The sequence below is a fragment of the Chelonia mydas genome, chromosome 3 (assembly GCF_015237465.2).
Source record: "Chelonia mydas isolate rCheMyd1 chromosome 3, rCheMyd1.pri.v2, whole genome shotgun sequence".
Taxonomy (NCBI): Eukaryota; Metazoa; Chordata; order Testudines; family Cheloniidae; genus Chelonia; species Chelonia mydas.
The window spans coordinates 14337249-14364608 of record NC_057851.1 but is presented as its reverse complement, the minus strand read 5'-3'; the positions used below and the strand labels follow the sequence as shown (position 1 = coordinate 14364608).

At 43.7% G+C, this 27360-nt stretch overlaps 1 protein-coding gene and 1 long non-coding RNA gene across 5 annotated transcripts in view; one reads left to right on the top strand and one right to left on the bottom strand.

Moving 5' to 3' along the window:
• Positions 1-27360, top strand: part of RCAN2 (regulator of calcineurin 2) — a 161694-nt gene that overhangs the window by 104538 nt on the left and 29796 nt on the right. For all 4 annotated transcript variants that reach the window (XR_006289328.1, XM_037893935.2, XM_043542165.1 and 1 more), the window contains 2 exons: positions 19489-19662; positions 21644-21815. Coding sequence is in view for 3 of the 4 variants with exons in the window: in XM_037893935.2 (XP_037749863.1) it covers positions 19489-19662; positions 21644-21815 (346 nt within the window). In the remaining variant the exon portion in view is untranslated. The remainder of the gene's footprint in view (positions 1-19488; positions 19663-21643; positions 21816-27360) is intronic.
• Positions 106-26387, bottom strand: LOC122464904. Its single transcript, XR_006289329.1, has 4 exons — positions 26192-26387; positions 21361-21490; positions 18453-18536; positions 106-578 (listed from the first exon to the last, which is right to left on the bottom strand). It is a non-coding gene; the product is annotated as an uncharacterized LOC122464904 (long non-coding RNA).

Genomic DNA, 27360 nt, shown 5'->3' with positions numbered 1-27360 from the left:
CTGCACAGGCCCTGCTCTCACTCTGCAGGTTAGGAGTCAGGCACGCAGCAACCACCTAGCCCTCCAAGTATCCCCTGAAGTATGTAACCCAGCTCCACTGGACATTTGCAATATTCACTGATCCATCACTTCCAAAGAAGCAGGACGCCCAGCTTATCAGTTCCATCTCAGCTCACTGCTCCGCTTACCTCACGGCACTTAGATTTGTTGGTAGTGAAATCGAGTAGAAGTTTATTTAACAACACACAGAGATTCAAGTAGGAGTATTGGCAATAAATGGTTACATATAAAATCATAACACACAGTGTAGACTTAATTAATGAGATACTCTTGTGTCTAATAAAGTATTGCACATCCAAAATCCTTGCAGCGCTTTACAGCCACGCAGGCCATGACCCTTCTTTCATGAGACAGGCACACTGTCAGTTCCTCCTAGGTGAAAGATTCAGTGTGTCTCTTTGCTATGCTAGACCAGTCCTTTGCCTTTATTCATAAACTGGACACCCACTGCTGTATGTTTCTTCCTCTTGTTGATTTCACAATCTCTCCATTTGCCCCGGCTCAGTATGCAAACAGGCCTGCAGTGTGAGGCAGACAATACGTAAAGGCCTGACAGGGAAATAGGTGGTCTGTTACCTCAGAGATGTTCCCCTCAGGCATGAGGTGTGTCACCTCCTAGTGACCTACCTTAACTCCAAGACCTCAAAAGCATAATTTTCAGTATAGATACAGAGCTCCTTAAATATTCTCCATAAAGACATTTCACAATGATTATGATGACCAGTGGGCTACTGGCTCTCAATAGAGACCTCACACACTGCCCTTTGGTGAACTATTAGGCAAATATCTGACCCAGGAGATCCCTGTGTAACTCTGTGCACCCCCTGTGCCCTCTGCCAGTTGCCACCAAGGACACCCTGAGTCAGACACATCACTTCTGAATGTGACCCGCTGAGTATTGGTTTGTTTTGATAGGGAAAGAGGTTGAGGTAAATTAATCCCACCTTAATCTCCACTTCTTTTCTTGTTCTAAACAAACTCTATAAAGGAGTCTGTGTTAGTGTAATTCACACACACAGAGAGCAGAAGAGAGAAGTATAGCAAGAAAAGCAACAAACAAGAGGGTTCAGTAATATGTAAGTTAAACTAGGCCACCCTAAACTTTAACTTACATCTGCCTTGCATCTTCTAGCTAGCTTCTTGACATGTAACATACATCACTTTACACTGGCATATCAATAACGGGCAGTCAGTAGGTCTACGGGGACTTCAGTATAAGGGAGTCTGTTATTTCGCTTCATGCATCACTTCCAGTCTTTGTCCCTTTAGCTATATTTCACACCCACTTTCAAGCTGTTCCTTGAACTTTGCTCTCCTTTTCCATATTCCATTTTTCCCATTTGTAGCACTCTTTTCTAATGTAGAAAAAAAGTGTAGTCTAGAAAAAACTTAAAACATTTAATAAAACAATGGAAAATTGTGCTTGCTGAACGCATCATGTGTAATTGTCCTCTAAAACGCTATCAGATTACAGAAGTATAAGTTACGTTGTCATGGGTGTAGCGCTCACAAATGGTTGGATCCCAATATCCTTATTAAATCCCTTCTTAGGCAAAATTTCTATTGAATTTAATATGGCACCCATTCAGCAAAGCACTTAAGCATCTGCTTAATTTTAAGCATGAGCAGTTCCATTGACTTCAAATCTTCAATCACTTCCCATATACTTAAATACTTTGTTGGATTAGGGTCTGAATGTAAATTCTGCCAAGGTGAGGAGGAAGATAGGGGAGTGTCACAGGGTACACTCACCACTAATGGGCCTCCTCCTGGTTGCTCTGGCAATTAGCTCTTTCTAGGTCCAACGCCCCCTTCTGCTGGTTGTTGCACACCATGTCGCGGCCTCTCTCACTCTCTGCGATTCTGGGTGCTCTCCCTTCGTGGCTTGGTCCTCCAGCCAGGTCACTATGTGCTTTGCCCCTTCCAGGGTATCAAAGTGTTTCTGTACAAACTGTCTCCAGCAGTCTTCCCATTCACTGCCCAGTCGGTGCCACTTCCCTAGTGGCTGGCAGGGGAACCCGAGTCCATCCTCTATTCCAGATTCCAGCTGAGGGACCCTCTAATTAGCAGCCACGGTCTGCACGCTCCTAAACCTTGCTGCCGTTCCCTCGAGCCTTTCTCTACAACCTCACCCCTAGATTTCCTTCTTTCCCTCTCTAATGTCCAGAAGCTCCCTCACTGCAGCCCCTTTCTGCTGACAGCTTCCTGGCTTCATCCTAGTCGGGCCTATTGCTTCTCAGCTGGGCTCCATCATTTGGGGGATTACTTAAACCACCTAATTCCGCTTAGCTGTGGCGTATCCAGTTAATTGGTCCCTTTTCAGGTTCATTAACCCCTTCTAGGCTAGTGTGGGATAAACACTCCCTCACAGGGAGCTAATTCTAATCTTGCAGTTGTGTTGCATTGATGTAATCCAATTGATTTGCATGGAGTTATCCAGGATCTACACCTAATTGATGTGAGAGGAGAAACAGGCCCAAGGACTTAAGGAATGGACCCTAAAAAGAGCTCTGTATCTCATAAGAGTTACCAGCAGAGCAAGAGCTATTGAGCTTAAGGCACAGGGGAGACTACTGTCTTGTTCCATATCTTATTTCTTTTCCATCTTTTGGAAAAGGATGGAATTCTTTTCTACCCGTCCATTGCCCCTTCCCAGTATGTGTTTTTTGATCAGGGATGCCTTAGCCTAACCATATGTGAAATTAGTTTATCCTGTTTCCAGTTTTGTTTAGAATGTACTTGCAATATTTGTCCTTCCTAGGTAGGTATGTTATAATAAATCACATTCACCTACTCACCTTCTCTGGAGAGTTCCACATTATTATTATTATTTATGTATTTATTTGATTATGATGATTTATTTATATTGCATCTAGGGGCTCCAATTATAGAACCCATTGTGCTAAGTGTTGTACAAACACAGAACAAAAGACAGTCCCTGCCCTGAGGAGCTTGCAATCTAAGCATAAGAGGAGATAACATAAAAAATGGATACAGTCTGGGGAGCATAAGGAAACCATGAGAGAATAATGGTCACAGCACACCAAGTGCGTAACCATTATCTAGCCTTTTGTAGGTATCATGACAAAGGAGAGTTTTAAAGAGGGAACTGACAGAGGACAATGAGGTGACTATGTCTGTTTATGAGAAGCTCTTTTGCTGTGATTGAATTGTAAGTGCTGGGGGAAACAAAGTGACACTCTTAGCCTGGGCAGTACTATTTGTATCTCCGCTAATCCGACTGTGGCTCTCAAGGAGTCTGAAACCTTGCTTCTCGTCGGCCTCAGTTCTCTTTGTATTTGAGGCTAGACTTCAGCAGTCTCTCTCTCTCTCTCTCTCTCTCTCTCTCTCTCTCTCTCTCTCTCTCTCTCTCTCTCATCCTAGCATGTCTTGTGAGAACAACAATGACAGGTAAGGTGTTCTCTTCTACCTACCTCAGTGGAGCATTTGTGAGGATTAATTAATGTGTGTACAGTATTGTGGGATTCAGCTAGTAAAAGAGCTATAGTAGTAAATAGTTATCAGTATAACACAGCAGACCAATTCCCTCCACTGTCTGACTTTGCAGAGGGTAACTTTCAATGTGTTTTGGGTTTGGCCTTTCAAAATTCAGGCAGGTAGGCAGTATCTTTTTTTAATTCTGCTGGTGCAGTTATTTGCAGTTGTACAGTTGAGCTTCCCCCATGACTGTGATGGGAAAAACTGCTGAAATGCTACAAATGTTGATCACATCAGGTAGTACAGTAAATCAGGAATGAGCAAGCCAAGCTTTTCTTTTTAAATTGTTCCATGTTTTTTCACAGTTTATCTTTCTTGTCTAAATGGAGTGACAAAGCCTCAAAATGAATAGCATGTATTTATGGTGGTTTTATAACATTACAGCTCCTAGTGAGGTTATAAAATAGCAGTGCAGCCACAAAACAACATTCTTCTGCTTGCAGTTTCCTTTTGCTCGTGTTTCCTTCTTGTATTTATCATTTCATTTGCATGGGCCTGATCCTGAATTACTGACATCAATAAGGACGCTGCGAGGGGGGAAGGACCCAGAGCTAGGGCTCCAGCCCGGGCCCAAACATCTACACCACAGTTAAACAGCCCTGTAGCCCAAGTCCAGAAAGCCCGAGTCAGCTGGCACTGGCCAGCCACAGGTGTTTAACTGCAGTGTAGACGCATCCTTATTGTTGAGAGCTCCATTTTGCCGGAGGAGCATAATTGTCAATCATGGTTGTTGTCCCAGAGCTTTAGGTGACCTTTTAGTTATCCTTGGCCCAGGCGATAGAGTGCTTTAAAGATAAGGACCAAGACCTTGAACTTGGTTCACAGGGGAGCTGTGAAGCTAAATTTAAGTTTTGTGAAGCTCGCTGACATGAACAGCACAATAGAAGTACAAAATATTATTATTGTTCTAGTTCTTCTCCCAGGCTTTAGCATTATGAATCTAAAGATCTTTTGTATGGTTTCTCATAATAGATAGGATTGTGTTCAATAACTCTGGTTTCTTACCTAAGGTTGTCTCAGGAATCTTCCTCCAACTATTACTTTTCCTAGCCGCCTTTTTCCAGAGGAAGCCAACTATTGCTGTTTTGATCAAGTGAGATCCTGTTGGCTAAGAAGCCAGTTTGTTTCTTTCTTAACTGTTTGTTGATTAGGATAATAGCAGTCTTTCGATTTCTCATCTCAAAACAGGATGTGTAAGTGGAGAGCAATACTTCCTTGTGTTACAAGTTGTTTGACAAGCCTTTATTAGTTGGATTCACATTCTTCCAGCAGAAGAGCTGGATCCGCAGTCAGTGCTTTAATAGGTATGTTGTTGGATGAGGATAGGGAGGTATGTTGAAATGCCACTCAGCATTTTCTGCACACATTATCTAGCCATTATGGTTTGGACTTGCACCAGAATGGATGCTTCTTCCACAAGGGCAGCCCTCGAGCACTTTTTCTCCTGCCTTGATGTTCAGCTTAATTTTTCAAGGTGTTACTTCACAATTGTAACCGATGGAGGACTCCCCAAGGCAAAAAACAAGGTTAATAACCTTGAATTCTGAGGGTGCATTAGCTCCACCACAGACTCTCACTCACCATTCTCCTTGTCAATATAAGGGATTTTATAGTAGAACCAAGGAATGCAATGCAACACAGTATTCAGGCAGAAAGGCTGATGCAGCTTCCTGGAGAGCCACAAACGCCAGTTACACAGAACACTTCATGTTTCCTAGTGCTAGCAGCAGGACTAACAAGCCTGTTCCAGGTACTATGCACTTGGACCAGTAGTTTGCGACTCTTGAAATAATGTTATGAAGGTTATGGTACTCTGTACAGTGTCTGGAATCTTGGAATGCTTCAGATATGAAAGTTCTTCTGCTTTTCTACTGTATCAGCTCGTTCTCTTGTAAAGAAGAAAACTAAGCCACAATGGGTTTGTTAGGTTGGGGGAGGAGGGTTAGTACAATCATAGGGGTGTGAAATTGAATTGAGAACTCTCCAAACTGTATTAAATCACCCCCTTGGCACTGCCACAGGAACAATTTATTTTATCTTGAAGGAGCCTTTAGTTTCCAGATGAGCGGAGCTGAGCAGCAGGAACGTGCGTCATTTTGTGAGGTAAACAGTGATGTGAGCTGGTTAAAAACAGAGAAGGCAATGCAGCAGCGTTCTCTGCCCCTGACACTTGTCAGCCTCTCCTGAAACGCAAATATGAGTTTCATTACGCATTTGGGCAGATAGTATCTTGGGCCCTTTTGTTGGCCTGCTATATTGGAAGCTGAACACAAAGGCATGCTGGAGCCTAGGCAGTCTGGCGTTCTTTTCAGCAGGCTGATTTCAGAGCTATCCTGAAATCATTCCTTGGCGAGCTGCCCTGTGCAAATCGATTGGGGGTTCTGCTGCTTCACCAGGGCACTTCACCCTCACCTCACACTGGTACCTCATTCGTATGTGGCTTTGTCACAGCCAAAACCATGTATGTGAGTAGCCACGGCCAGAGCCCATGGGCTGCAGAAGCTGCCAAGGAGCAGCTGCCCTGCACCCACCCCCAGGTGGGAGGGGAGGACGATTCCATCCTATATCCTATTGCAAATTCCCTTTTACAAAGGGTCCACAGAGTCTTTACTCCAGCAAAACAGCTGGTTATGGGATTGTGACGTGACAATGTGTGCTTTCACCCTAAAGGAATAAGGAGATGGATGCCGAACACGTTATTGATTATTTTTATATGCATTATCGTAGTGCCTAGGAGCCCCAGTCATGGACCAGAACTGCTGCCTAGGAGCCCCAGTCATGGACCAGAACTGCTTTGTGATAGGTGTGGTACAAACACAAAATGCAAAGACCCCAAGGAGCTTTACAATCTAACTAAAGCAACATGAAGATACCCAGAAGCACCCAAAAAACTATTAAGTACTAGGACATGAAATAAAACATTAAAATAAAATGAAAAAAATAAATAAAGGATTATTTTCAACTACCTGCCTTGCTCATTGCTAGTCTGAGCCCTGCTATCCCAAATCTGTTGACCTGGGCTTGGATACTCACTCCAAAATGCTGTTTAGACATGCCCACTGCCTCCCTTGATGTGACATCCAGAATTTCTCACACACAAAGGTGATTGTAGACTAAAGTGTACATGTCACTGGTGCAGGAAACATGCTGATGGACATATTTCTCCATTCCAACGCTCACGGCAGCTCTCAACTCGGATATTGACAAATGTCTGTAATGTACTATATGAGGACTCCCCTTCTAAGTTAGTGGGAATACTGTGTGCAGAGACCCAGTCTAAGGTCCCTTGAGTTGAGTTCTAGTGACCAGTCGGCATGCTACCCTTCACTATGGATAGGGTGGGCATGGAGCAGACGTGGAGCCGCTCCACAACTGTAGCTGTTAAGCAGGAAGCTTTTGATACAGAGAAAGATCAAACATAAATTCAGAACTCTCAAAGACCCATGGTAGACCTGATCTCTCTCTCTCTGTAGTTCATAGACTCACTATCCAGGATTCAAAGTAGAAGCCGTGTTAGTCTGTATTCGCAAAAAGAAAAGGAGTACTTGTGGCACCTTAGAGACTAACAAATTTATTTAAGCATAAGCTTTCGTGAGCTACAGCTCACTTCATTGGATGCATTCAGTGGAAAATACAGTGGGGAGAGAGTGACTGAGAGTGACTATGTACCTCCTTTATACTTCCTTTTAACTTCACAGCCACCATCCTCCCCTTACCCCCACTTCACATCTTGAAGAATTGAGAGTAAGGTCCTGTGAATCTCTTAAGTACCATCTTAATAAGCTAGTTTAAAATACTGTTATCACACCTAGGGCTTCATGAGAGAGTCAGTAATGGCTCTCCCTCTGTGTATTGTGAAATACGATAGGATAGAGCAGTGGTCCTCAAACGTAGGCCGCCGCTTGTTCAAGGAAAGCCCCTGGCGGGCCGGGCCAGTTTGTTTACCTGCCGTATCCACAGGTTCAGCCAATTGCGGCTACCACTGGCCATAGTTCACCGCTCCAGGCCATTGGGGGCTGCAGGAAGCAGCACGGGCCAAGGGATGTGCTGGACGCCTTTCCTGCAGCCCCCGTTGGCCTGGAACCAGTGGGAGCTGTGATCGGCCGAACCTGCGGATGCGGCAGGTAAACAAACTGGCCTGGCCCTCCAGGGGCTTTCCCTGCACAAGCGACGGCCCTAGTTTGAGAACCACTGGGATAGAGGACTTCCTTCTTAGAACCAGGAAGGCTAATGATAGTCAGTTAGACCTTTGTCTACCTTGGCTATTCTCAAAAGCTGCAGTCATTTAAGGCATTTCCACACTTTACTTGAATATATCCCGACTCAGTGCTCATCTCCCTGTTTGAAGCTCTTGATATATGCTTAACTTTTGAAACCAGTTATACTGATAATTAAAAATTATCTGGACTGATAATTAAAAATCCACCTTTTCTTAGGAACTGTCTTGTTGTCATGGGAAAAAAATTATACTGAAAGTAAGAGAGAATATTTCAGGGGATAACATATCATCTGACAATAATCATAAATTTTACGTCTTGGCTCGGAACATTCCCTTATGTATGCGTTATTAAAAATCCAAATAACTAATTACATACAAAAATGAAAAATCAAAGCAGACAATAGATGCTTTGAACATTCACTTTGATCGTATTCAAAAGTCTAGGAAAAGGAATAGATTAAAGTTTTAAACGTCAGCTCTTCCATAAGTCACAATGTGAAACAAGGGTGGTAATGGGCATAAACATGCCAAATAATAAGCTCACTGAAGTCAGTGGATTGATTCCATTGATTTCAATAGGCTTTAGCTCTGCTTCTAAATGAATAAAATACCAGTAAAGCTGTCCATGAAAGAAACAGGTATACTGGGTAGAAATTAATAGTATTTTGGCATGTAGTGTGCTCTTTGGGACAGGGGCTGTTATCTTCTATATATTGTACAATGCCTAGCCATGGTGGTAACAAATGTATAATCTTTGTAAGACCTTTCTTTCTTCCTTCTCTAATATTGCTCTTATTGTCCTCCACTATCACGCTTATCTATGTGCTGGTAGCTACTTATGCATACAATTATTTGTTCACTATTGTTTGGCTCCCATTGTTAACTGTTGGTTTGGACTAATCTCAACGTGGTAGTGCTTTGCTTTGCGGATAATTTAACTGTTGTCAAATTACAATGGAACATTGATAAACCTATGAAATATGCACCCTCAATTGAAATAATTATGGGTGGCCCAAAGCCACAAATTTGCTAAAACTGTCACTCTCCCTCTGAGCAGTAGTCGTTTTCTGGGCCTCCACAGGTCAGTTTCCCACTGAAGAAGAAATTAATATGATGAAGCCAACAAACCTCATGCCGGCACGGAAAGAGTTAGTGTCTATGGGATCCACTAGCCCTGCGAATGCTAGGCCTGGAAGAGGGAGAAGAAAAGGAGAGAACCTAGCTTAGTTCAGGGCTAACTGGCAAAGAGGCAGGAACTAGCTGCCTCCCTATCGGAGTGGAGCATCACGAGGAGCCTGACAGCTGGGACAGCCACTGTGTAAGAAGCACTGTTTCCCTGACTGAGGGAGGCTGCTGAGGAGACCAAGGAGCACCCTTCATCTGAGTGAATTGCGGTACTGAACTGTAGAGATACTGTGGGTTTAGACCCTGCCAAACTTACAGCTGCCCCATCTGGAGGAACCTGAGGCTGCAGCAGGACACTGCTCCAAGTCCGCAAGGAAGCATTACTTGAGTTAAGCCACTATGAACTGTTTGGACTATAGGAGCATGCCCCAGACTTAAAGGACAACAGTAGGAAGTAGCCCAGGGCAGTGAACTTAGACTGTCTGCCAGGAGGTCCTTGTTTGGTGGTTGCTTCACACTGGGCTCTGGGTTACGACCTGATGGAGCGGGAGGGCCTGGATCCCTCTACCACGTTGCCTTAAGGGCTGAGGCACCTCGGCCAGGGAAGCAAGGGGTTGGAAGTCAGGTGTGCCAACCACTAGGCTACTCAGCCCTTCAAGCACCCTATTACAGGATATTTTCTCATAATCACTTGTTTGTTTACATTGTGTACACCAGTCCTTGAACAGAGGCGATAACAAACAGCACACAATCTCCCATTTTTAGGAATCTCAGCCCAAACACCAGTTCCCAGGAAGCAATACTGAACCAAGAATTGACTCTAGTTAAGAGAGATTGAGGCAGAGAGCAAAACTGTTGCTGTTCATCACAGATTCCTCCAAAGAAACTGCATCACAAAAAGCTAACTACCACACGGTATTTTTTCCAGTACTGTACGCAGCTTGCGTACTAAGAAAAAGAACTTGTAAGACTATGAGTTACAGTGCCATCTGGGACTTCCACCATACCAATACTCTTTTGCTGCCATTTTGGGGGAGAAAGGTACAAATGTGGGAATTAGGGTATGGATCTCACAGTTGCAAGTGTTACTAATCTCATGATTTCTTTGAGCGTCCCATAATTTGGGCTAGTGTCATGATGCCACAAAAAGTTCCAGCCCTGTCTTGAATTTCAGCCCTGGCCTGGGGGAAAACTGCCTTTGACTGGCTGCCTTCTCCACCTGCCCATCTCCTGGGGAAGATCAGCCAATCAGAGCTGCTGCAGGCAGCCAGCAGAGCTCTGCCCCCCTCCGCCTCCACTAAGGAGCCAACATCATTCTCCTGGGAGGAGAGGAGGGAACAGAAAGAGCCCGGTTGCTCAAGGTTGTTCTGCTCTCTCCTCCCTTCCTTTGAACAATGAGTCAGCTCCGCTCTGCTCTTACTCCCTCCACTCCCCTCCCCTCCCCTCCCCTCCCCTCCCCTCTCCATTTCTGCAACACCAGGCCGGAGAAGGAGAACACCACAGCAGTTGTCCCCCAGGCCTGGGAGATGGGTGTGAAAAACCCCAGGAGCTGCAGGCAGGGTGGGGTTGGGGGTGGAGGCAGATCTGATGAGGGAGCTGGGGGACAGAATTAATTGCTGGGCAAGGGATGAATGGACACGTGAGGTTGAGGGGACACAGAATTAATTAAAATTTTGGGGATGGGGAGAAGCTGGAAGCTCTGTACCATCTGGCAGTCCATGGCAGTTCCTGCAATAGGCGCCAAAATCACTTTACTCAACAAATCTGGGAGATTTGGCAATGCTAATTAATTTTTTCTCTTTCTCTCTCTAGGGGTGTGCGGGGGAGGAGAGGATTTCAAAAATCAAGATAGACCAAAACACACAATATAATCTTAAAAAAACAACCAACCTTCAATCTCATAATTTATTGGGGTCTGACTCATGATTCTCAACTTTTGGGATTGGCAATACTGTTAAAATAGAAAGCGTCTTCACTGTTGTTTTTGAGCATATTTTGCAATCCAAAATTTTAAAAATATTGTGTACAAAAATTAAAAAGGCAACCCGAGTTGGTTAAAAATCTTGACTTATTTACCCAAGAAACTTGAAGGGGAACTTGCATCAAAGGGAGCGAGAGAATTTATATATCTCTTCACAATGCATACAATGTACTTTTCATAGATCAGAATGGCCCTAAAGGAGTTTTAATATTCTATTAGTGAAATACATACATTTGGCATATATTAAAAGTCAGAGACAATAACGATCGAGGCATAAGGCATTTCCTGCAGATTAATGACTAGCTGGGAGGAGTTTGATGGGTCATGATGCAGCTGAGGGCTATTAACTTCCTGCTGATGACTAATGCGCTCTGCTGAGGTCATTGTTGTTCTCAGCTGAAAATGAAGAAAACCCTAGATGTATAGATTTTTTTTTTAATAGGTGCTGCAGTTTCAGTTGGTACAGTACATACAGGGCACTTGTGCAGAATGAATGCCCTGTATTTACTCAAATGGGGGTCTGATTCTGCTCTGACTTACACAAGTGTAAATCAGAACTGGCTCCATAAAGCTGACAAGTGTAAAATGCTAAATATTCAGAATAAGGCCCAAAGTGTTTTCATGATCTCTCAATATTACATTCAACTTACAGTATTAATCAATCAGCCTTTTTGTAGCCATTCCAGTCTGTGTCTTTCAATGCCTGATGAGAATGTGTACCACTCGTACACAGAAATGTGTGCAGAATATCTTTACATTTACTGTGCATGTAATCATTGTAACATTTTTATCTTCTCCATTATTTATTTATATTACAGCACCAACCAGTGGCCCTAATCAGGATCAGGATTCCATTACCGACTGTGCTGTATAAACATAAAACAAGACATTTTCTTCTCCATAGCTGAGTAATGGTGATGGAGATTCTACTAGGACAATGGTTTTTAGATTTCCAAAGGGGTCCACCAGCTCCGTATGAGATTTTTTTAGTGGTCTGCAAATGAAAAAAGGTTGAAATGCACTGTACTAGGAGGTTTAAATTACAGGTTTTTCTTTCTTTGTCATTGCTGGGTTATTGTTGTTACTAGGTCTATGTAAAGGACTGCACGCAAGTAGCCATTTGCAATGCTAAGGAAAAGTTTCACAGGTCCTACAAAACCCAGGAATTATGCTACATATTCTTGAGCACCATACTGTGGCAGCAGAATCTGTGTGTGATATGACAGGGACACTGAACTGGGCTGCTGCCCATGCCATCTGTTGATGTATTGCTCAAGTCCAGTATCATTGTTCATGGGTCTTCATTATCTCAGTAAGCCTTCTTGGCAATCTTTACAGTTGCTTCTGCTTTGATGTGGAGAAGATGTATGCTCAAATTCTGATAATGCTGCAACCTATGCAAATTCCCAACAGGCAAACTGAGGTCCAGCATCTCTGGAATTCTATGTTGGGTAAGCTGAGCTTGCAGCTTTAAATGAAAGAGGCAACTGTTGTATGTAAGGGATTGATTTCCCAATAATTCACATAGTAATAAACTATCATGAGCAATACTTGATTTCCACTAGACATAATTCTATGCTTAACTTGCTCCCTGGTTGATCAGTTATTTCTTGCACCATGAGTGGTTCCCGTTGTTGATTCACAAGAAATTTATTGCAGACATTGCACTGATTTATGAGGTCTTTTACATCCCTGCTCTTGTTTGTTCATTAAAGAACTTCTCTCATAATGTTGTGATCCGGGTGTAGGCAAGGGAGTTTGTTTACTTAAATGTGTATTTTTAAAGCTGTTCATATGGGAGCCTAGAGCCTGGGATGGATGCCTTTTTTGTTGTACAAGTCAATATGAAGAGCTGGACTCAGGAAGCCATTTGCAGTGCATAATAACAATCGTACTGAACCTACTAACTTGGGAGTTGTAAATAATGCTGCATATTCTTGAGCCAGTAGATTACACACTTTATATTATCCCTCTTTCTTTGTATATGTGTATGACACACACACAAACTATGTTACGATAACACTATTAAGGTTGCAAAATCAAAATTTAGGCAATCCCAGAATTAAGGTTGCCTGTGTATCTCTTGTCATGCAGTATGATACAATCTTTAGTTTTATCATCATATACTGTTTTTTCCACAGGACACCAGCTTCATTCAGTGCATATGTGCAAGAGGGTTGCACAGGCAACCTTAGTTCTGGCATTTCTTAACTTTAGAGTGTTTGCTTTTGCAGCCTTTGTAATGTTTTTAGCATATTTTGTGGGGGTGTGTGTGTGTTTCCAGTTTGCTTTTTTACCAGCCCCATCATGTGGCATCGTATGACACTCCCCTGGGCCACCATAGGTTGAAACCTTCAGATCCACCACAAAGGCCTCTGTCACTTGAACTAACTCAACAGGTGATAGCAATAGTAGGTTGTGGTTATAGTTACAGGGCTAGCTGCGCCTCTGTCTGGTCTCTCTGAATGCGCCCCTGCAGCCGTCAGACCTCGTGTCTTTACCTATGTCAGGGTGGAATGTCACCATTTTCTCACTGTGAGACTGCGTATCCACTCTTTACCCTGCTGATCTGACTGAGTTCAGGTACCTGCAGTTCTTCTTTAATAAGGTCTGTGACCCGTGATATATAGAGTGATCAGACAGCCTTCTTAAACCAATACATTGTTAGTTTTAACAGTAAGCACAAAACTTTAGAGGAAAAAGGGATTTTAAAACAGTCTACAGGCACGTCTATCTTATGATGGTAACATAGGCAGGCCTTGCTTCTTCAGATGCACCTTCAGGGTCTTGTGGCTCAGTCTGGTTCCCCTGAACAACTACTGTTGTCATCGTCTATGTGGACCATCTCTAGGGGGAGATGAGACACTTTGCCAGTGCATTTCACAGAGATTTGCTGACTGCAGAGGAAAGGTGAGACTCGGGAATCTTGGGTTCCGTTCCAGGTTCCGGAGGGGAGTGTGCTCTGATGGTCACAGACTTTTCTCTCTCCCCCCACTCCAACTTCCAGTCCCTGTTTCCCTCTCTGCACCTCCCCCGCCAGCCTCCAGTCCCAGTTGTCTCTACCCACTCCAGGATCCTGCTGCCAGTCTACTCCCTCCCCCAGATCCTATTCTTGTCCCCTCTTCATTCAGATCTGGCAGCTTTCTCTTCCCTGTTGCCTGCATGCCAGCAGCAGGATCAATGAGAGCACAGAAAAAAGAGGCTCCCTACTCTCAGTTCCTGTGCAGGGTCCACAGCCATTCAGAGCTGCAATTGCAGGAAAAGTCCTGCTTGGCCCCCTGCAACCTTGGGCGATAGCATGCTCAGTGCGAACAGAATCTGTGGGGAATTTAGCTGCAAAGCTCTAGCAAGTCTGCGTAGTATATGCAAAATGAATTTTTATAGGCTTATAATGTGCACAAATCTGGCCAGATTTTCACAGGGATGGCAAAAGGCACAGCCATGACACACAGGCCACCCCCTTGCCAAATTTCAAGTCTCTGCACCAAAGCATGGGGATTTGAGAACTTCCCAAAGAAAAGGTTTCCAGTATTTTGTTAAACAATGTGTTTTTCACTAGCTTCACTCTTGGAAATGGCTGAATTGCTAGAAGGTTTAAAAAAAAAACAAAAAACAGCCTGAGGCAGACATCTGGTATTGATGATTTCAGCGCAAACAGTTTAAAGTTTTGAGACGTTTATAAGCAACTTAAAACAATTGAAAACTTAAGAGGAAGTGATGGGCAACCTTAATAATAGGTGGTGCTACCAGCTCCATGACAATACACACACAGCATCTTTATACAATATTCCCATAAGCCAGCAGGTCTGTCTCAAACCACACACCCATCTCCTTCCTTCCCGCACACCCTGGAGTATCTCCTATGGGTAAAGGTAGGAACTGGCATTTAGGCAGTGAGGATGTATTAGCAGCTGAGCAGGATGGGGCAAAGAAGCCAATAGTGGAATATAAACGATGGGGAGAAGGGCCACTGAGGTGGAGATGGAGGAAGGAGGCAGGCAGGGATGCAGGTAATTCAAATGCGTGTGTGCCAGGAAGGCCTCATAACCCTCACCGGGACAGTAGTTTTGGGTTTAATAATTACCCTTTAAGAGGCATATTGTATTGACAGTGGACTCTAGCAATGCTAGCATCTCCTTCTGATGCTTATGTGCTATATCTGTTGTGAAAAAGGTTGTTCTGAAAAGTGCTCCACTCCCCACTCTGCCTGTATTACGAACAGATCAGGATTGGAGTATTGATTAGATTTAGATTACATCAGTTGAATTTTTCATATCTTCTTCTGCAGCCTTTCCCAGTTATCTTCTCTAAGGGGTCAGGAATTGTTTTGCCCCTTTAGAGCTAAAGAAGATGAATCTCAGGACATGAAGTAAATTTCTAATTTAAACTGGAGATAATTCAGATGTATCAAGACCAAAATTGGACTATAGCAATAATAATACATTTTCCACCTGCAGTGAGTAGCCCTGGGTTTAAATCAGATATACAGAAATAGAGTGGAAGAATCCAAATGGGCCTGTTTTCTTCTTGGCACCATGACTTTTAGGAGACACAGTAGTCTGGACAGTTACTTCAGCGACCAACCCACCAGATGCAAACGCTCCTGAACTTCAGGGACAACAGGATCCAGATGTCTTCACAGCTGGTGTCTGATATCTGAGCTAAACCAAAATCCTGATCCAAAAAACTCTCTCAATCTTACTTGGGAGAACCAGATCCAAACTTTACAGCACTGGACCAGCTCTTAACAAAACTGCCTTTATGCACCATCAATGTGCTTTTCCTCTGCACAATGCAATACAATCAATCTGCTCTTACCCCTTTTAGAAGGAGTCACCTTTTAAGTAAGCAGCACTTGGCCAAGGTACATTCTGCTTCTAAGAAAGAGTGGGAAGTTCCTTCTCTCTTCAATGCCTAATGAGAGAGGGTTTTTTGTTTTGTTTTGTTTAAATGACATCCTAAGTGATTCACTTTGCAAACACAAACTACTTTGTGACACCACGGGTTTGCTCTTCTTGTGCAAACTAAACTTGTAGGGTCGGCTTGCCCTCTGCCTACCAAACCAGAACAGTTGTGTTTTTCACTCACTTTGGATGAGTGTAAAAGACTGTACAAGGTGCATCTTATTAGAATCTACTTCTTGTGGGGCTGAAGGATATGTGAGAAGCCTGCATTTGCAAGAGAATCCAGACAACTCTGGTGTTTAGCCGAGCCTGAGAGCTTGGCCTTGAATAGTCTTGTGATGTTGAATAATTTCTATTTAGCTCTTTGTTTTGGCAAAGACAAAGGGCATGAGGAGTGGTGATTAGTCTCACGTTATGCCCAGTGTATTGTAAATCTACACCTGGCTACAGTTTCTCTTCACATATCTGGCCAGATCCTCAGCTGGTGTATATTGGAGCCAGTGGAGCTATGCCAGGTTACACCAATTGAAGATCTGCCCCATAGAATCTAGCTGTAGAAGAAACCTGTTAGGTCACCCAATCCAGTTCCCAACCAATACACCGCTATTCCTCATGGTACAATTTTAGTGTTTCCACTTGCATCTGGAATCCTGTAGAGACTTATTTAGGATTCCATTAAACTATAGTGTTTTGTGAATTGCGCTAAATTTCGTGTCTGCAGTGTAGTTGTAGCTGTGTTGGTCCCAGGATATTAGAGAGACAAGGTGCGTGAGGTAATATCTTTTATTGGACCAATTTCTGTTGAGAGAGACAAGCTTTCAAGCCACACAGTGCTCTTCTTCAGGTCTGAGAAAGGTACTTTGAGTCTCACCACTAAATGCAAAGTGGAAAGATCATAGAATATCAGGGTTGGAAGGGACCTCAGGAGGTCATCTAGTCCAACCCCCTGCTAAAGCAGGACCTAATCCCCAACTAAATCATCCCAGCCAGGGCTTTGTCAAACCTGACCTTAAAAACCTCTAAGGAAGGAGATTCCACCACCTCCCTAGGTAACCCATTCCAGTGCTTCACCACCCTCTCAGTGAAAAAGTTTTTCCTAATATCCAACCTAAACCTCCTCCACTGCAACTTGAGACCATTACTCCTCGTTCTGTCATCTGGTACCACTGAGAACAGTCTAGATCCATCCTCTTTGGAACCCCCTTTCAGGTAGTTGAAAGCAGCTATCAAATCCCCCCTCATTCTTCTCTTCTGCAGACTAAATAAGCCCAGTTCCCTCAGCCTCTCCTCATAAGTCATGTGCTCCAGCCCCCTAATCAGTTTTGTTGCCCTCTGCTGGACTCTTTCCAATTTTTCCACATCCTTCCTGTGGTGTGGGGCCCAAAACTGGACACACTACTCCAGATGAGGCCTCACCAATGCCGAATACAGGGGAATGATCACGTCCCTCAATATGCTGACAATGCTCCTACTTGTACAGCCCAAAATGCCATTAGCCTTCTTGGCAACAAGGGCACACTGTTGACTCATACCCAGCTTCTCGTCCACCGTAACCCCTAGGTCCTTTTCTGCAGAACTGCTGCATAGCCACTTAGTCCCTAGTCTGTAGCAATTCATGGGATTCTTCCTTCCTAAGTGCAGGACTGTCCTTCTCCTTGTTGACAAGATGGTTTAGCATAAGTAGGTAGCACATATTCCAAGGGACCATTCAAGGAAGAGATGGCCTGTTAATTCTCTTCTCCCCCCACCCATTTTGTCCTATGACTGCAAAGGTGTTGAGTGGGTTACAGATTGTTGTAATAAGCCATAAATCCAGTGTCTCTGTTCAGTCCATGATTTTTAGCGTCTAGCAGTTATGAATTTAAGCTCCCAGGCTCGTCTTTTGAAAGTGTTGTGCAGGTTTCCTTTGAGAAGGAGGACTGATAGGTCAGACGTAGTGATGGCTTTGTGAAAAGTGTTCACCCACAGGTGACAGGGTGTTTTTATCTTTTATCATTTTCCTGCGTGAGTCCAATCGAGAGCGTAGTGATTGTCTGATTTCACCCACATAGTTGCTGTTGGGGCATTTAGTGCACTGGAAGAGGTACCCCCACGTGTTGTGAAGGCATGTGTAGGGTCCTGAACGGAGTGTTGTGGGGGGTGGAGCATGTTCCTGCCATTGCCTCCATTAATCTCTCTCTCTCAGTTTCATACCAACTTGTTTTGGGCAATGTGGATTGTACTAGCAATAAAATATTAGAGGTGGCAAAATTTGCTCTGACCTGGGCAAAATAAAGGCCCAGCAGAATTACAGACATGATCGCAGCAATCAGTGAATTACTTCCATGTCCAAGATGCTGTAAATGCACCCAATTTTTCTAAAAGTCTACTGTGCATAGCAGGCTAACTTCACCCCTGGCATAACTCTGTTGATTTCACTTTGCTGCACATCATTTTGTGTTATGTTAAAGTGGACTATACAAAACCCCAACTTGTATATGGAGTTACAGAGAATACATTTCTTTTCTGTTAAACTGGTGATTAATTTAAAGCGGTACCATGAAATTGACGGTTACTGTTCTGATGATCAGTGAGGATGGCTCACTATCTTTTTTGTGTCTGATTTTTTAATTGATTTTATATGAAAAAGCAAGCAATAAAAAGAACAAAAAGGCAAATAACTTACAGCTTGTATGTTTCCAAATACCACATGTTTCTCGGGATCTCCAACTAAGTTAGGCAATTATGCAATTTTTACAATTCATCAAAGCTGCAAGACCAGACAATTAAAAAAAACAAAACAGGCAATACTACATAGACATAACACATTTACAGTAGGATAGGAAGACAAGACATAAATAAATAGGGGGGGGGGGGGGAAAAGGAACGAAAATCAGTGGACTCTATTAACTTTAGGATAGACCCTAAATGCCAATAATAGAGACCATGATTTGCATATATGTGGAATAGTTCTTATTTCGTAACACAATACCCATGGTTTATCATTTTGGGATTGAGGCAGGTGAGTGGCTGAGTGGATATGATGGGTAACAGCTGAACAAATAAAGAGAGCAAGGGGCAAAGTTATGCTTCAACACAGAGCTGGGAGGGAAACTAATAGTGGAGCTCAATATCTGCTCTGGACACACAAAGAACCAGACCACTGGAGTCTGGATCAGAGCTTAGTTTCCTAAGAGGTTGTGAATTTTTCCTTCCCCCCTGTCCTTCCCATGATCTGCAGTGAAAAGGACTTCAAACAAACAAACAAACAAAAATCAACCAACCAACCCTGGGGAGATGTAGTCAGTTGACAAGAGGAGGCATTCTGCATGTTCCAAATTTCAAAATATCCCGTTCTTGTTAATTGTACAAAAACTGGAGAAACAAAGATCATTTTGTATTCAAAATGATGCCTAGTCTTTTCAGTAAAGTTACCGGGGGCCTAATTTACCTCTCTCTTATACTAGTGTGATTCCATTGGAATTACTACTGGTTTACACTCATGTAAATGAGGTCACAGTCATGTCCTATATTTGCGTGTCATTTGTTGTTTACACCCTGACTTCTAAGAACGACCGTGACTGTCACAGTGGGGCTCGGTGATCATCCATGTAAACAGTTAATCGCACCCGTCTCGGTTTTTGTCATCTGATTTCAGATTTGGCAGGACAGAATGCAAACAAAATTACCCCTTAACATGACCAAGGTCTTTTCATTTACAGGAGAAGTTTGAGGGCTTGTTCCGTGCCTATGATGACTGTGTGACATTCCAGTTGTTTAAAAGCTTCAGACGTGTGCGGATAAATTTCAGCAGTCCTAAATCAGCTGCTCGGGCCAGGATAGAGCTGCATGAAACACAGTTCAGAGGGAAGAAATTAAAACTATACTTCGCACAGGTAAGAACCTTTTGACATGAAAGCCTTTCTTTCCTTACTTCTTAATGGGTGACTGCTCTATGATCTTGCGTTACCAAAGAAACGCTGTTTAATAAAATCAGATGAAAATAATAGCTATGTTTGACTATTTTGAAGTGAATGGGCTAAATGTTGCTCTTAGTTACGACTATGTAAATCTGGATCAGCGCCTCTAGAGTCAGTAGGATTACTTTGGATTTACACTGGTACACATGAGAGCAGAATTTGACCCTGTGTTTTTTAGCGCTCATAAAAGGCTCTGATAACGTGTTCGAGTTTCCTCAGCTCCAGACTAAAGCTGTGCACTCTTTGTAGGGTTCAAATGTAATTCCCTGGCATTCTGATTTATTAACAAAAAGAGAGTTCCAAAGTAATACTACATGTGCCCTTCCCCCTTCTCCTCAGGACCCGCCTGTCCCAGGCCCTCACTCTCTCTTCCAGAAGGCTACCCTGACCTTCCTTGTATTAAATAGTGAGTCTCAGCCACACCTGCCCCAGTGAGTACACAGTAAACCTGAAGTTCCCTGCAGGGTTCTGAAACCTGCTAACAGGATGGGCCCAGAGGAGAACCCCTCCATTCTATTACAGTACCTCCAGGGGGAGAAGATTTCTGGTTGAACAAAGCTGTGTAATCTAGCAGACAAAGGCATAAAGAGATTTGTCTTCCACTCACTTGAACTAGATGAATTCAGACTAGAAATAAGATACAGATTTTTTTTTTTACAGTGAGGATAATTAGCCATTGGAACACTTTGCCTAGGGACATAGTGGATTCTTCATCACTTGAAGCCTTTCAATCATGATTAGATGTCTTTCTAAAAGATAAACTCTGGCTTAACCCAAAGTTATGGGTTTGATGCAGGAATTATTGGGTTAAATTCTATGGCCTGTGTGATGCAAAAAGTCAGACTAGATCAGAGGTGGTCAAACTACGGCCCGCGGACCACATCCGGGCCGGCCCTTGAGCTCCCCGCTGGGGAGGCTAGCCCCCCCGCTGCCACACCACTGCGCGGCAGTGCTCTGGGTAGCGGGGCTGCGCGCTCCTGCAGGGCAGCGCAGCAGTGTGTTTGGCACCAGCCGGGTGGCACGGCTGCCAGACATGCTGCTTTGAGCGGCACGGTAAGGGAGCGGGGTGGCGGGGGTTGGATAAGGGTCAGGGAGTTCCGGGGGGCAGTCAGGGGACAGGGAGCAGGGTGGGGTTGGATAGGCGTGGGAGTCCCTGGGGGCCAGTTAGGGGCAGGAGTGTGGATAGGGGTTGGGGCAGTCAGGGAGCGGGGAGGTTGGATGGGGGTGGGGTCCTGGAGGTCAGTTGGGGCGGGGGGCCCGGAAGGGGACAGTCAGGGGACAAGGAGCAGGGTGAGGTTGGATGGGTTGGGGAGTTCTGAGGGGGGCAGTCAGGGGGCGGGAAGTGGGTGGGGATGGATAGGGGGCAGGCGCCAGGCTGTTTGGGGAAGCACAGCCTTCCCTACCCGGCCCTCAATACAGTTTTGCAACCCCAATGTGGCCCTTGGGCCAAAAAATATGCCCACCCCTGGACTGGATGGTCACAGTAGTTCTTTTCTGGGCTTAAAATCTATTCAGGAACAGCTCTGCGGGTTGAAGCCCTGCATTTATCTACAGAGTAGGAACGTTATGGACAGAGGCACTCCAGACTTGCTCATGCAGCCACACCCAATGTACCTGCCTTGGAGGAACCATCTCTAGCAGGGATGAGATGATGGTTCTGTTTCCAGGCCCATGCAGTCCTTGGCCTCTGCCAAGACTGCCAACAAGAGTGCTGGTTGTGGCAGTGGCCTTTGTGATTTGACAACTGTGCACAGGAAAGTTGACTGAGACTCACCAACTCATTTCACAGATGCTCCCGAACAGCAGTATCTGCTCTTTGAAGTTTGTGACTGTCTCGTCTTTGTTCCATTTGCCTGCCCTACACTAAAATAATCTGTGTTTCTAATACATTTGAAAGGTTCAGACCTCCGAGACAGACGGGGACAAGCTTCATTTGGCTCCACCACAGCCTGCAAAACAGTTTCTCATCTCGCCTCCAGCCTCCCCTCCTGTAGGGTGGCAGCCAATAGATGATGCAACACCCGTCATCAACTACGACCTCCTTTATGCAGTTTCTAAACTAGGACCAGGTAAGCTTTGCGGCCCTCCTGTATGGGAATGTGTCAGCTTAAGCAGATTGGAAACAGAGTGAAGATAAATAACTAAGAATGCAATTCACCTCTGTGCAGAGAGCACCGCAAGGCTTATATACTGCTTAAATTCAAGGGTCCACGTAGGGTTCAAGTAATGCGTAGGCCTGGCACCAGCTTTCTGCTTGGGATGGATTTTACCTATGTGCATAATTATTATTTCTTAACTTGAGTTAGTGTCCTTGGTGCTGTACAAGACACAGAGATATGGGTCCTGCTCCTAGGAGTTTACTCTAAAATTCAGACTGGCATCAGAGGAGAATGCACTGACAGACCCAGAGGATGATCACACAGAATGTTTCCATTGCACTGGTTTACTTTTAATCTAGGTAGGAGAGTTGGGGTTGTAGAAGGGCAGGAATAAATGCTGTTGAGCGAGTTCTAAGAGTTCCTCACAACAAATACAATCGGGCCCAGACCTGCAAGATGATGTATGCCTTCTGGGAGGTCTAAGCTCAGTGAGGACCCCAGGGACCTAGCCCCAACCAGGATCAGGTCCATTTTGAGATAGCAAAACACATCAGAATTCTGAGTGTGACTCTGTGTGGATTGTTCGTTAAGAGAATTAACCAATGGACAGCCCCTTTCGGTTACAGTGGGGAGACTAGCTTCTTCACTCTTCTTTCTATTAGGTAAGTGGAGTCAGTTGTGGCCCCCAGGAAGTGGAAGGCAGATTGACAATGTATAACCTGGTATAATGCAGGCAGGTCACCCCACTTCATGGTTAGGTTTAGAGCTGGTTGGGAATTTTTTCACATATTTTTCATTGGAAAATATCTGGTTTTCTATAAGCTGTTCATGGAGAGAGTCAGTTCAGACTAATTTCTCATTTTGGGGCGGGAATCAAAATTGTCAAAACGGCCCATTTCCACATTTTAGAAATGAAAAAGTTCTGTTTTTTCAGGTCCAAATGACTTTTCGTTTAGAAATACAAGTTAATTGATGGTAAAACAATATATGAGAAAATATAAAAAAGTCTACATCAAAACCAAGCATTTAAATCAAACCAATTGTACATTTTTTTTTCCCAGATTTTTGGTTCAAGAAAATTTTCAAGATTTAGATTTTTCATCCTCTTTGGGATGGGAAATTTTTTAAAAATCTTAAAAATTAGCACAGGACAGGAAAACCATTTCCTGCCCAGCTCTAATGTGGATGCCCCTTTACTGTTCTGGGAACAGCTACCACTTACAGAAGCCCTGTCAGTGGGACTCCATTGGATCTGCCCTGCCAAACAGGAGTCCATGGGGGTACGGGGCTGTCTCCACCTTTCCCATCTCCCCCAAGGACCATGAGGATTGTGGGACTACCCCACATCTTTTACCAGTGGGGACCCATACACCTAGCCTCCCTTGATGGAACAGAGGAAAGAAATCTGCAGGAGGGGAATCTCCAAGACATTTCCTCCCTCTTAGTCCTCTCGTATGGGTTTTTCCTGCAGATGGAGATTATCAATCCATATATTACAGTCCATTATTCCCGGCATCAATGCTTTATGCTTCTAAACTGCTGAATAAAAGGAAAACAAAGAATCCTCCTTTCCCCTTGCTGCAGCGACATTATAAATGGAAACATGTAAATGAATCCTCTAGCTAGCTGGGTAATAAATCAATTCCTGTTCTGGAGCAGTGAAATGTGAAATATCGCTCATTATTCTGCACTCTGGGACAGTGCTCCACGAAGGTCATATTCACTCTCATTTAAGGAGCCTGCAGGGAGCAATATGAAAAGTCATTGTCTGCTCTTCCCCCTCCCCGCCTGCTTTTCTATTTTTAGCACTCGTTAGGGAGATCAATTTTAGTTAACTGCAGAGGAGATCTTAAAACAGTACTGCAGTCCTCAGTTGTGCTCTTGCTATATTTAGTATTTCATTTAAAAAAACCCCACAATCCTCTGCAGCCCATCTCCTTTGAAACATGCTGTGTTGCCATTGCTAGCATCTTATGCTCATTGTATCCAACAGGTCTCAACCCTTTTTAAAAATCTTAATCGTGGTTTATTTATTCCCCAAAGGAAGGAGTATTTAACAGTGTGGTTTTAAATAGCTAACAACGTAAGGGCATGGATCCCACAACCCTTCCTCACCTGAGTATTCTGATTGGGCGCCATTCACACCTGTGCAGAAATTCAGGACAAAGCCCACGCTCCACTTAAGTCGTACTTACAGTTTCATTCTAAGTGTGGAAGTACGAAAGCTTACATGGGAGCTTGGTAGAATTTGATTTTTATTTTTATATTTTTGTAGTATAATATTGACCGATAACAGCCATGTTTCTTTTAAAGCATTTTTTAGATTTTTCTCTATTTAAATTTTCACAGTTTACAAGAAATTACGGAGAGTTCGGACAATTATTTAATGACATATGCTGAGATTCAAAAAGTTAAAGCTTTACAAACTATTAAAACACAAATTGTCGACATCGCAGGTCAAAATATACCAAGTAAATGTCCTTAAACCAACAAATCAGACCTATTTTTACTTTCATTCACTAATCATTTGTAACCAGCCGAATTCAAAAGTGTACATCACTGGATTTTGACTCCTAAGTTCTCAAGCAGCATTTTGCTTGCTTTGCCAATTGTAAATTTTGATTATCGCTGAAAATATTTGCCATCAGTTTGTGTGTGCCTGGTGAAATCAATGTTTACGGACATTTACAGATAAAAATCTAATCCTTCCAAGCCTAGATTTCAATGGTGCATAGCGCTTGTGCTGGCCCTCTGCACAGGGGGGGAGTTTCACCCACTGATTTCACTGTTAGTCAAGTCCCAACACTGGACCTAGACAATTTTTAATCCAAATAAAGTGAATAAGCTGCAGAATATTAGTAGTAATTATAGGTATTTAAGGGCAAATTCAGCCCCTGCCTTCACAGAAGCTCCCTTGCAGCAGAACCAGTGAAGTTTCTCTGTGCAATGGGAGGGGCTGGATTCAAGGGGCCACATATGGGATGTTCCCCAACTTTGTGGAAGCTCCACAACTTTGTGGAAGGGGGTAGAGGTGAATTCAAGGATCTGCTACTGTGTGGATCCTCCTATCTTCTTTCCCCTGCCCAGGGATGGAGACAGCTAGGATTGCAGATGAACTGGATTTAGGCCTTAGAACATAAAGCGTTTAAGCAAGGCCCCCTGCAGTGGGGTGAATTTCATCCTTATCTAGTACCTTCCAACTGGAGATCTCTGAGCGCTTTACAACCTTTAATTAGTTCACCCTCACACACCCTGGAATGATAGGTGAGCAGTATCCCTGTATTGCAAATGTCAAGACTGAGCTGCAGTCACTTGAGTAAAGCCATGGGGTAAACCAGTGACAGAGCCAGGAACAGAACCCAGGAATCCTGATTCTCTGTCCCCTCTAACCACTAGACCACAATCCCTCCTATCTGAATGACACTCCCATGTCTGTAACATGTATCTGTATACCAACACCAGTGAAAAACAGATTTTGCTGTACTTAAAAGTGCCTGAGAAAATATGAAATCCCTGCCCTGAAGTATTATAAAAGGAATGCATTATAACTTGAACACAGTCATTAACATGGGGGTCTGTTTCCTCCATTGTATGCACATGCATATTCCCCACTAATGCCACATTCACTTGGGGTGAAAGTTATCCCTGTGCAAAAGGTCAGCACAAAGGCCTATGTGCTTACTTAAGTCCTACTTCACCCCTGTTTTGAGGATGTGAGTGGGGCCCATAAGGAGTCACCTTAGGAGTAAAAGCTGCTGGCATTAAAAACTATGTCAAAACCAGTGGGGGGAGGGATAGCTCAGTGGTTTGAGCATTGGCCTGCTAAACCCAGGGTTGTGAGTTCAATCCTTGAGGGGGCCATTTGGGATCTGGGGCAAAAATTGGGGATTGGTCCTGCTTTGAGCAGGGGGTTGGACTAGATGACCTTCTGAGGTCCCTTCCAACCCTGATAGTCTATGATTCATCCTAGTGCCATCAGTGGTATACCATCAGCACGTCAGATTAGAAGGCTATTGTTTGCGTGGTTTTTTGTGGGTTTTTTAAAATGCTGATACTGTTAGAAGGAAAAAAAATTCCTGTGTGTAACGTGGCTGTCCATGAAAATCTCTACATTTGGTCTGACCCTCTTTGAGCTGTCTATATTTGGGGCTTCCCTACTCCTGTTTAAACACTGTATCACAAAGGGGAAAGCATCACATTTCTGTGGAGTATTGCTGTTGCCCGGCATGTTTATTGATTTAGTCTTCGTTTAGACCAGTCTTACGAGATTGTCAATTCATGAACCCAGGTACAAACGCTATATAGCCACCCCAGCAATGATCATAACAAAGGGAAGATTCACCCACCAAAAAGAAGTGATGATTCGAAAAAATAAGTTGACTTTTGCTAGGCTGATGTAATCCCAGTGACCTGCAACGTGTAACTGGGGTGCCCCAGGATATATTGTGCCACTGAGTCACAATTTCTTCCATGGTTCCTCCAAGCACTATTCAGCTATGGTTGAAAATACATAATCTAGCCCTGAGTAAGGGCTGCAGGATCGGGCCCTAAAACCGATGCATGTTTAATATCATTCACATTATAGATAAACCTATTTTTAACTCTTTAATGAAACTGCAGTTATGATTTTTAAGAAAGTAAAAAATGACTGATTTAATAACCATGAAAAGAACTAGAAATGCCACAAACCACAAAACAGTGCAGGAAAACTCAGGAGGCATCAGTGGAAAAATTCTGAGCAACGGGCAATTGTGAGCAGAATTCTGCAAGAGTAGATGTTAGCAGGATTTAGTCTCTCAGCCCCTATGCTTCCCACTAACTGGACAACTTTAGCCCACAGTTTCCAACCTTCTGGGCTGGTCTTCAAGTCCTCCTCTAGTCTCCACATCATTTAAACTATCTGATGGCAAGTTTAATACCTCTCCCTTGTGCACCTTCAAAGCTCTTATTAGAACAATTTCCCCTCCCCTAAACCCTAAAACAAAAATCTTTCCTGATAAGTCAGAAGAAGGCTTTGTAGGAAATCCCTGGAAATAGGAGATTGAGGGTCATGCTGTGGCACTGGAAGACAGGATCAGTCTGCACCGCTCAATGCAACATGGCATGGCATTGTTCCACTCACATGGCACACTCCAGCCTTGTGATTATGAGGACCAGATTCACCGTCAATTTAAATACTGCGAGAAGATCCTGAATAATCAGCTGATTATATCCATATTACCCTGGATTATGTAGGCCATGATTACCTACAAAAATAAAGATCTCAGCTCTTCAGCTGAGGTAAATCTGCATGGCTACACTGACTTTAGTAGTGCTATGCTTGTTTACTGTGACTGAGGATCCAGCTCGTTGCCTTTGAAAGGGAATGCCTTTTGATGCACCTTGAGAAAGGAAGTTGTGGTTTATGTTGGATTCTTATGTATGTTTCAAACAACTATGACTTCACAATAGGCCCCAGTGGTGGTGACTAATTTCAGGACAAATCAATAGCCCTGTGGCTAAAATATGTTTTTGG